At 37.5% G+C, this 10,392-nt stretch overlaps 2 protein-coding genes across 2 annotated transcripts; both read left to right on the top strand.

The window, feature by feature from the left end:
* The first annotated feature begins 134 nt into the window (after nucleotides 1–134).
* On the top strand, nucleotides 135–2,223 carry LOC103466216 (arginine esterase-like). The gene is made up of 6 exons (XM_008411657.2): nucleotides 135–205; nucleotides 393–582; nucleotides 663–845; nucleotides 998–1,059; nucleotides 1,556–1,704; nucleotides 1,810–2,223. Exons 1-6 carry the CDS (start codon nucleotides 169–171, stop codon nucleotides 1,954–1,956), a joined length of 768 nt encoding a protein of 255 aa, XP_008409879.1. The 5' UTR covers nucleotides 135–168; the 3' UTR covers nucleotides 1,957–2,223.
* A 1,044-nt stretch (nucleotides 2,224–3,267) lies between these two features.
* On the top strand, nucleotides 3,268–10,352 carry parp12a (poly (ADP-ribose) polymerase family, member 12a). Its single transcript, XM_008411658.3, has 11 exons — nucleotides 3,268–3,652; nucleotides 5,481–5,616; nucleotides 5,710–5,971; nucleotides 6,073–6,234; nucleotides 6,326–6,515; nucleotides 6,614–6,785; nucleotides 7,950–8,179; nucleotides 8,279–8,366; nucleotides 8,535–8,665; nucleotides 8,924–9,075; nucleotides 9,173–10,352. Exons 1-11 carry the CDS (start codon nucleotides 3,339–3,341, stop codon nucleotides 9,427–9,429), a joined length of 2,094 nt encoding a protein of 697 aa, XP_008409880.2. The 5' UTR covers nucleotides 3,268–3,338; the 3' UTR covers nucleotides 9,430–10,352.
* The last annotated feature ends 40 nt before the right edge of the window (nucleotides 10,353–10,392 follow it).

Here is a 10,392-nt window from a genome sequence, read left to right as displayed (position 1 = left end):
GATGTTAGGGGCGACCCAGTCAGCCTGACAGAGATCAGTGTCCGTACTGTGATTGGACAGATCAGTGTCCGTCCTGGGATTGGAGGTTTCCTGTCCAGCAGGAAGTTGTGAACAGAGTTTAAAAGCTGCTGCGGGACAAACAGACATTCACATGAAGCTGGACCTGCAATGGCTCTGCTGAAGTTTCAACTGCTGCTGGGGCTGGGTGAGTCGGACTCACTGGAGATACTGGAAACACTGGACGCATTTCAACTGGCTCTGGGCTCTGAATGCTATGAATTATGTTGATCTGTGTTTTATTTATTTTTTTATTCATTATAAAGCTGTCATGTTGGTTCCTTATTTTTACTGTGTGGATTTTGTTTGCTAAAAACAGAAACTTTCCTCTCCAGGTGTGGCAGTGAGCTCAGTGTCTCTGCAGAAGAGGGTCGTTGGAGGTGAGGACTGTAGAGACGATGAGCGACACTATCATGTGAAGGTCTACAGATATAATCAAATAACATCAAGGTTCTGTGGAGGATCTCTGATCAGTGATCAGTGGGTTTTGACTGCAGCTCACTGCTGGAACCCAGAACCAGGGTGGTGAGTGAGAAAAAGTTTTATTGAAAAATCACCAATAACTGTTTGGCTTTTTTTAAATAATTGTGTCTTTTATTGCCAAGGGTTAATGAAGTACATCTCGGAGTTCATCCTAAAAGTGCTCCAAAGTGGACTGATACAGTCACTCAACTTGAGGTATATAGAGACAGTAACGGTCGTTATCATGACATCATGCTCCTGAAGCTGTCAAGAAAAACAGAAATCCGACCAATCAAACTACCTGACTGTCCAGATACTCTCCTACTGTAAGTTTTATCTTCTCAAATTTCAGAACCTGGTCCTTGATATGCAAGATGAGGCAAAGTTCATCCAGGAGAATGTTTGAGCTCTGGTCTCCCAGAGTTAGTTGTTTTTCTTAATGTGACTTATTTTCAGTTTTGTTTTTCTTGTGTTTCAGCGGCACCAAGGTTCAGATTGCAGGTTATGGACCAGCAGAAGTTGGCCTTCTTAACAAAAGAAGTGAGATGAATGTTCATGTTTCTCATTGTTTTTGTTACCTCAAAATGATTCAGATGATTCAAATCAGTTTTTAGACTCTTTGCTGAAGCTGAGCTTAGCAAGCTATTGAAATTTTGATCATCAAAAACTCTCTGAGATAAACTGCTTAGAGCTGAAATAGGCATGTACAGTGAGCAGCGTGTACATGAGCATTGATTGACAGCGCTAAGACCCTCCTCTTGGCTCTCATTGGTTGTTTTTGACCTGGAGCGGTGTATTTCTACAGATGGCTAGAAAAAAAAGAGGAGGTGGAGGACATCAAGCTTTCCATAAATTATCTGTCTCATATTAACCACCAGGAAGGACATAGTGACAGTTTTGATACAAATGTAAAAAATAAATTTTATACAAGTAACATCCTGCACTTTAATAACCGCAGATAACAAGGTGATGTCCTGAGCAAAATGTGTCAACTCTTAAACAGACATTACAGTTTGATGCTGTTTTTTTTCTACAGTCAAACATGTTCCAGACGGTCTTCAGTGTGCAGAGTTAAAGATTGATAAACATGAAAAGTTGGAAAAGATGCGGGCAAAAGCCGAGGACTTTAAGTTGAGTTACCAGAAGTGGTACAGTGTGACAAGCTCTAAGAAGGATGTGTCTCGCGTACCTCAGTCTTTAAACAATTTCCTGCACAACATTTAGACATTGTTTCTATTTCACCAGACAATCACAGCAGCAAAACAACTAAAACCTTTGTGTTTGTAACAGGGCGACTCTGGTGGAGGATTTGTGTTCAACAACAGGCTGTATGGTATTTGTACCTTCACTGGAGATGCATGGTATGCACTCAGTGCACCAAGTGCTTTCATCGATGTCTGTGCCTACAAGCAGTGGATAGATGACACAATTAAATAACCAAAAAAAACCTAATTTGCTAGGTGTCTGTATTGTGGCGAAATGTTCCCAGCACCATAAAATCACAAAGTTCAAGTTAATCTTTAAATTTCAATTTTCAGTTGATTCATTTTCTGATTTACAGCTGAATTATTTGGAGATTTAAGTTATTGTGTACAAGTTAATCTGTGATAATATCTTATTTCTCAATAAGTAAAGCTGCTGTTTGTAATAATCAGTAATAATATCCACTGTCACATGACTAGGAAATAAATGGCTGTTATCTGATCAGATTGTCTCTCTTGTGCTTATTTCTTGTTGCTAGTGAAGAAAATAACAGATTTTAAAATATTGGACACATATTGAACTTTAAAGGCTGTTGAACGAACTTAGACTCCAGAAAAAATACTTCCAGAACAAGAACATAAAAAATTTGAACATACATAAAAAGTTCAGAGAATCCGTACATACTTATACTTATCTAGCAATGCAGAAGAGGGATTAGAACAAACTTGGAATCCAGAAAAAACTAAATTTTGACGCATAAATTATGTCTGTACAGTTAGATATGTATGAACAGCATCATTTTGCTAGTCGACAAGCATGAAAAGTTCAAAAAACGTCAGCAACTGTTAACAGTTAGAGAAATCCACCATAGGATTACATTGTAATCCTGAAAACGATCAAAAATCTGTATAAAATTTAAATCGCAATCGTGGAAACACCATAAGAGATATAAGAGACATTTGAAGGTGGTTTAAAGTTTCTATGCCAAAGTCGGCAGAAGTAGTAAGCTGTAAAAAAAAGCAGAAGATTTTATCAGAAAATTGTGCAATTATGTCGAATTTCAACGCATTTCAATGAGGCTGAAATTTGCACAAAATCGCAAATATAAAAAAAAAACATTTGCAAAAGATATAGCAAAAATCTCTAGAAGAAGCAGAACGTTTTGATATATGAATTGGTAAAATTAGTGAGAATGCAACGTTGCATTCTCATTAATTATGAACAATCTAGTGTTTCTCTACAAAAAAAAACCATTCAGAGTGTTATGTGCCGTTTAAAAACTTGCCACACTCAACATGGTGGACGCTTTGTGGCGAATTTGCTTTCGTTGCTTTCACGGATTTCCGTAAAAATCAGTTATAGTCTTCAAATCATATGAGAACTGCAGATGCGCAAGATCTCGTTTAGCTCACAAAATCTTTTTTTTTTAAGTTAAAACATATGTAAAATATTCTATTATTGCGCAAAAATACATCACGAAGTGAGAATCAAACACCCTTCAGTCATAAGTTTCGTTTTCCTTTCTTCATAAAAGAAGGCGGGTTGTTGCGAGTATTTGGGTCAGGTCAGCTGTAGCTACAGTCGAAGAGCCATTTTTAGGTCAGACTTCTTTCGGAATGGCTTCTAAGGATTTAATTATTAGGGTCCTGTGTGACAACCATGGCTGTTTGGACTTTGAGCAGCTGCTAGAACTCGCCCAGAGCAATTTCGGCTTTGAGATCGCAGATCTGCGCTCAGTTCTTTTTGACGACGGTATAATAGCTATAAGAGAAGGAAAAGAGAAGCTCACCAGCGGTTATTTAATCAGGCCTGATAGTCTGGTAGTGGCAAAAACCAGTCTGAGGCTTTGCCAGATAAAAGCTGGACAGTGTAACCAGTGTGATGGTTTACACCTGTGCAGGTATATTTTTGGTGGAAGCTGCACATTCGGGTAAGTTAATTTGAACAATACGCAATTACTCTTTTAATAACCAATATACAATTCAGTTTAATAAATTAGATATTAAAAGGTACATATTTTATGTTATGTAGCTACCTTATAAATTGTAAGGTTTACTCTCAGACTTCCCTAGAAACTTTTTTTAAATTTTCGCCTATTTGTTGTGCAAAACCCTAACACTTTAAGAAAACGGAACTGTGATTTGATTTGTATCTAGCACATTGTTGGTTAAATATAAAACTGATGAGAAAACAAAGCTTTGCTAAACAAAATGTGAACGTTTGCCAATCAAGGCGCTAAAAATAGAATATTATTGCACTGACATGGGTGTGTTGTGTTATGATTTTGTTTTCAAGGAAATACTTCTGAAAGCTTACTCATAAAATAAAATATTATTACTCGCACTCAATAAGTAGTCTACCAGTAAGCAAAGACCGATAAGGCTTTACGTAAAAAATCGTTTTACATTGGAAGAGAGATATTTGTTTTCGTCTTTCCTTTGTGAGTTCAGATAATTTCACCACGTTCTCCAGTAGAGGGCAGTGTTCAACGGCCTTAGTCATTGCGTTCCTTCCAAAACTGTATAACAGTGCCAGTTTTCATACCCATTTAAGGCATTTTGTGTATGTTTAAGTTTTTCTGGTGTGAGTTACCATTGCCACATAAATTATTTGCTCATGTGTAAGCAGCTGGAGGAGCTCTACTAAATTGGAGTGAGGCTTTAGCCTCTTTTCGATCCCCTGAAGGTCACGGAAAATAACTTGAGTATACTAGAAGTAAAATGCTATAGTATTTTGTTGTTGGAATAGAAATAGAATCTCCACGGTTTATAATGGAGTGGATGTACACCACACTTTAGTTCATCCTGTTTCTTCTACTGCTTGCTAGACATTTTACATGTATTTTTTGCTATCTACAGATTTTCTTGAATACTTTTGATGGAACTATAATTACTGTAAAATTCTTTTTCTTTTTATAGCTGACATGGCTTGAGTCGTTTTAGGAGTAGAATAAGACATATGTTTGCTGAACGAAGGATAAATGAATAAATGTGTTAATATATTTTAACCTAACTCCTTGTCCTGTCTGTTAGTAGTTATATTACAGCTTGTGTGTGAAGAATAAGTACAGCCTGTCCTTTCACTGCTATGCAGATGACATGTATCTGCCAATAAATTGCAACAGGCATGAAGCTATTACTTCCTTCTATGTCAGATAATAAGCAGAGGTGGACTCGTGTTTTTCATATTTAAACAAGGACAAAAATGAACATATAGTGTTTGGGGAAGGGGAAGTAGCTGGCCTTAATACTTCTTTCAGCTGCGTTCCCACAGTCAAAAATCTTGGTGTTTTTCTTGACTCAAATTTAAACTTGACAAACAAATAATGCTGTCAGAATGAGTTTCTTTAACGTACGGCTCCTGGCAAAGGCCAAAATCTTTCTAAATTATAACGGCCTTGAAATGGCTGCTCCTGCTATTTGTGACTGGATTATTGCACTTTGCTTTGTTTTGGCATGAACCAGCCTACAGAATGTTGCCGTCATCTCCTAACACAATCTAAGAAACATGATCACATCACACCAATATTTTAATATCTTCACAACCTGCCCATTCGGTTTAGGGTTGATTTTATCTTCTTATTGTTCGTTTTTAAAGCTCTTAATGGTCTGACCTCATTGTATTTATGTGATGTTTTAACTGTTGGTTACAAATAAATTCCTTATTATTTATCACAAACAAAAATATTTCAAATTAAAATTTTCAATAAATTGAAAAAAAAAACCAACAAAAAAATAACATTTGCATGTTGTCTTTAGAGACAGGTGTAAAAATCCACACAGTCTCACCTCTCACCACAACAGTCGGCTTTTAAGAAGACACGGTCTTCATGTTCTGACAGAGAAGCAGTTGTTGCAGCTCTTGATGCAGAATGATCCTTATCTTCTTCCTGAGGTAGGACCTGCTAACTTGAGTCAGATGATGAACAATAAGTCTGTCTTGTTATCTCAAGACGCTACACTTTTGATCCCCTCTGTTTTACTTTAGGTTTGTCCACATTACAACAAGGGTGACGGTCAGTTTGGCTCCTGCAAGTTTGCCGCCACCTGCAAAAAGCTCCATGTCTGCCTGCACTTCCTGCAGGGAGACTGCAAGTTTGGTTCTTCGTGTAAGAGAAAACACACTTTTGACCAACAAGCATTGAAACTTTTCCAAGGATTCAGTGAGGAGAATATCCAAAACCTGTACAAGATCTATAGAAATAAATTCATCATCACTGGTCAACAAGAGAAGCCAGCTGCTGCATCAGGTTATTAGTTACTTTTATAAAAATTTGCTCCATTTGTTTTTCTTCCCATGAACTGAAGAGAGTATTCTACATAACATATCTTAAATGATTCTTTACTTTAGTGCTTCCAGAGGTGAGAATCAGCCATCAGCAGCCTTCCCGTGAACCTTCTCAAAACAAACCTCAATCTCCAACTAAGTCTGCCAGCCCTCCTAAACCATTGACTGATGCTGAGCGTAACGAAATCTGCCTCTTCTTTATACGCAGACACTGCAGCTTCAAAGGTGCCAACCCATAAGAGAGCTGATGTTTTCCACCTACAGTTTTCACAGTTGTCACGTTCTGAACGGACATTTCTTGTGGATTTTCTCACAGAGAAATGCAGCCGAGTCCACTGGCACCTGCCTTACAGATGGCAGGTTTTAGACCAGGATGGTGTGACCTGGAAGGACCTGGTCAACATGGAGGAAGTTGAGAAAGCATTCTGTGATCCATCATGTGAGACGAGCTGCAAAGATCAATCATCACCTACTTCAGCATTTATGAAGTTTTTCGGTTTTCAAAGGTACAATAGTTACTTATTCACTTCCTGTGAAACTGAATGCCAGAGATAATGTGTTTTGGTTCAGCCGAGCTTTAAGAGTAACTACTTCCTTTTGGCAGTGCACCAAAAAGTGAGCCTTGCGTGGACTTCAAAACGATGACGTTTGAAGGATCACACGTTCGGCGGCTGTCCACTACCTCATCTGTATCAAAGCCCCCACACTTCATTTTAACAACAGAGTGGTTGTGGTACTGGAAGGAAAACGACGGGAGATGGGTGGAGTATGGACAGGTGGGTTGATCAAATTCAGTTTTTAGTTATCATTAACGTAATAACTGCAAATTATCTGAAAACACTGCTGTTAAAAAGAGGCCCTGCAGTTTGTCACTGAAAGAATGAGCAAAAATATTAAAATAGGTGAAGTTACGACAAATCTTCTCGAGTCTAAGCAGAAGTTCAAATTGCTTTGACAGATATTAAAAGGGCAAAGTTAAGTCTGAGTATGAAATCTTTGAAGCCGAAGTAAAATAAATGTATTAATTTTAGCCTAAATTGACTGTAAACTGATAACTCTATTAACTGCAAAAGGTTTACCTGTTGTCCTTTGTCCTTTAAATCTAACTAAAAAGTAAAAAAAGATCATTTATGACTAAGTTAAATAATGAATAAGTTGCGCTGTACTGTACTGCAAAGAGGAAAGACAAATGATTAAAGGGATGAAAGAACAGTTTATTTATATGTGTCTCTTAATTATCCCGTAGTTAGCTTGTCTTTTCAGGTTTACACATTTTGGGTCATGGACGGTTTTTTTCTTTCCTTGGTTTTTGTTGTTTTATATTCCTCTAGTTAATGAGACTAAATGCCTCAGTCTTCTGCTTCGCTCGTGCTTCTCCCTCTCAGTCAATTCGTTTCACCCGTTTCACTTCCCAGTAATCAGTCATACCTGAAAATAGACTTCATAACTTCATAACAACAAATGGTGGAATGCAGCCCTTGTTGACACACCTGTATGTTTCTTATTTGCTGAAGTGAAAATGAAAAATCTGAGAAAGGAGCCAGTCTCTAATACAAGAAATTGAAACATGGCCTCTGGTTAATTCCTTGAACTACGTGAATTCAAGGAATTAACCAGATTAACCATCGGCTACAAAACCACTGGCTACAAAAGTAGCTATTTTTCTAGCTACAAACATGCAGCTTAACCTGGTGTGTCTCTCTCACAGCAAAGCAAAGGGGACCACTGGTTGATTGCTGATACCATAAAATAAATGAATGTAACACTGCTACTACTTCTTAATTTGAAGAGTTACATCCTTTTTATGAAATTTAATTGTTCATTGGTTACCAATATTTTTTGGGACAAAGAATATATATAGGTGTTCCTAATAGCTTTCTGAAGGAAACAAATATTTTAATGCTTACATGATTGATCTTTGTCTTTTGTGTTTCTTTTAGGGTTCAGAGGATCCCTCGGTCACTTCCCAAACTCTGGAGAATGTGTACATGGCAGACAGAGAAACGGAGATCTCTTTCCAGGCTGGCAAACAAAAGTATGTTTTACACTTTAAGGATGCAGCAGGAACCCAGCAAATGTACCAGCAGAATGTACAATACCAGACCAAGAGAGATGTCCGAAGGAGGCCTCGCTTTGTGTCAGCTCAAGATGTGGAGGCGAAGCTCAAGAGGTAATATACGGCTGTGTGGATTCTTTGCCATTCTGAGGTTTATTTTTGTACATTGCAGCGTCATTGAGATGATGCCTAATTTCTGCCTTTTCTCTGCAGTGAGACATCACACACTGCAAACTCGTCCGTTGTGGAAAATGTCCCACCGCATTGGGACAAGAACGCACTGCCTGATTTAGGATATAAGGTATCCTTTTTTATATATTCTCTAAATCATTATCGTTACTAATAATATATTTTTTTCTATGATTAGAAAAAAATATTTGAAGTTATAAGAAATATTGAAAAAAATGTTAATATTTCTTATAACTCCACCTCTATATTTGACTCACTTTCTTTTTTTTTTTTTTTCCAGCGCCTGGTTCTGTCCAGACCCGCAGCAGATTACAATATGATTGAGATGTTGTTCAAGCGCACCCTGCCTAATGCTAACATTGAAAGCATCCAGCGGATTCAAAATCCATCCTTGTGGAAGGTCTTTCAATGGTAAATCATAGCAGTTTAATATTAAATTTTTGTGGGCAAGACCACTTGATTTTTGGTGTTATGAAGAGTAACTACTGATAAGTCCATCCATCCATCCATTTTCTTGCACCCTTGTCCCTTAATGGGGTCGGAAGGGGTACTGGTGCCTATCTCCAGCTAACGTTTCGGGCGAGAGGCGGGGTCACCCTGGACAGGTTGCCAGTCTGTCGCAGACTACTGATAAGTATTTGTGTTTTATATGTTTTACTTTATTTGCAGGCAGAAGGAGCAGATGCAGAAAAGGAATGGAGGGAAACTTGTAAATCAGCAGTACTTGTTCCACGGCACAGAAGAGAGCCTGGTTGACGCCATATGTGAGCAAAACTTTGACTGGAGGATGTGTGGCGTCCACGGAACAGCTTATGGCAAAGGTATTGTAAAACATACAAGTGTTTTTGATCAAAAGCAGAATCTAGAAGTAGAGCATTTCTAATTATTCTTTATTCTCTCTTTCATATTTTTTTCTAGGGAGCTATTTTGCCAGAGATGCAACCTACTCTGACAGATATTCCAGGGTTGGAGGGAGTCAAACCAAGAACATGTTTGTTGCTCTGGTCCTGGTGGGCGAATACACGACTGGGAGCAGCAGCTATGTTCGACCACCACCAAAAGCAGGAAGCAAAGCTCTTTATGACAGTTGTGTTAATTCCACCAGCAATCCCACCATATATGTGATTTTTGAAAAACAGCAGATTTATCCAGAGTACCTAATCAAATACAGATAAGTAAAAACTTATTGTTCTCAAAATTTGGGTTGAGGGAATACCTCCAGCATAGAATGCTTCATAATGCAACTGATTGCTGTGATATTTGGATGAAGATTATTTAAACATTTTAAATAATACAATTTTAAATGTTTAGACAACATGTAAAGGGAAGTAGTCGTGATTCAATTTCTCCTTCCAGCTCACACTTCATCCTAATCTGTGTTGTCTGCATTTTTCTGGGCACGGTCTCTTTATTTAAACGAAGGTAACAACTTGTGCATGTTTGAACCGCGTACTAGTGAGTAATGTTTACTGATTCATCATATTAGGTTAGAGGGGCTAAAGCTAAGGGAGATGGAGCCTTTATGTTTAATTCTGGGACTATGTATTGCTGACACTGTGGACACTTTTAAATCCAGTTGCAAACCTTTTTGTTTTTCATAATTATACTGTGAATCTTTTCATTTGGTGTGTATCATGTGCAAAATTTAACTCTGTGTTTGATCAGAATTGATCAATTACTTATTTTTTTGTGCATCAATACTTCAAATGAATAGGTGTCTATGCTTACTGTGGGTGTTGCTTTCTGTTTTGTGGAGGACTGTAATAATGTAAATCAGAGGGAGGCATTTACAGAGCAACTTTTGATCTGCATTAGATTTGTAGAATAACTTTCTGGTTGCTGCTAAATAAAGACAATGCAATCTGTATGGATTGTTTTATTTTGCACGTTTTATTTCAGTATGTTCAAATATTTTCCTTCCTTTAGAGAGACATGCTTCCCAGTCCAGCATAGAAATTATTTCACATGTTCACAATAACTGTTATTAGAAATTATTTCTGTAATTCTAACTAGCCACAAACGTTTGTAGACTAAAACTTTCTATTTTTATATGTATACAGTCAATGTATGTACATATTAAATAAAATTGAATTACTGATTTTCTCTTTTTTTTTTTTGCTCAACTAATGATGAACGTA

This window comes from Poecilia reticulata, chromosome 6, assembly GCF_904066995.2.
Source record: "Poecilia reticulata chromosome 6, P_reticulata-male-v2, whole genome shotgun sequence".
NCBI classification, from domain to species: Eukaryota; Metazoa; Chordata; class Actinopteri; order Cyprinodontiformes; family Poeciliidae; genus Poecilia; species Poecilia reticulata.
The sequence above is the reverse complement of the archived record's forward strand: the minus strand, read 5'-3'. Positions and strand labels throughout refer to the sequence as shown.

What these genes read in the sequence shown, in the direction of transcription:
- parp12a (XM_008411658.3), top strand. Translation starts at nt 3,339, where the DNA reads ATGGCTTCTAAGGATTTAATTATTAGGGTCCTGTGTGACAACCATGGC. An exon ending in GAAGCCAGCTGCTGCATCAG is followed by an intron (nt 5,972 to 6,072) that starts GTTATTAGTTAC and finishes TCTTTACTTTAG; the next exon opens with TGCTTCCAGAGGTGAGAATC. An exon ending in GATGGGTGGAGTATGGACAG is followed by an intron (nt 6,786 to 7,949) that starts GTGGGTTGATCA and finishes TGTTTCTTTTAG; the next exon opens with GGTTCAGAGGATCCCTCGGT.
- LOC103466216 (XM_008411657.2), top strand. Translation starts at nt 169, where the DNA reads ATGGCTCTGCTGAAGTTTCAACTGCTGCTGGGGCTGG. An exon ending in TCAACTGCTGCTGGGGCTGG is followed by an intron (nt 206 to 392) that starts GTGAGTCGGACT and finishes TTTCCTCTCCAG; the next exon opens with GTGTGGCAGTGAGCTCAGTG. An exon ending in CTAAGAAGGATGTGTCTCGC is followed by an intron (nt 1,705 to 1,809) that starts GTACCTCAGTCT and finishes TGTTTGTAACAG; the next exon opens with GGCGACTCTGGTGGAGGATT.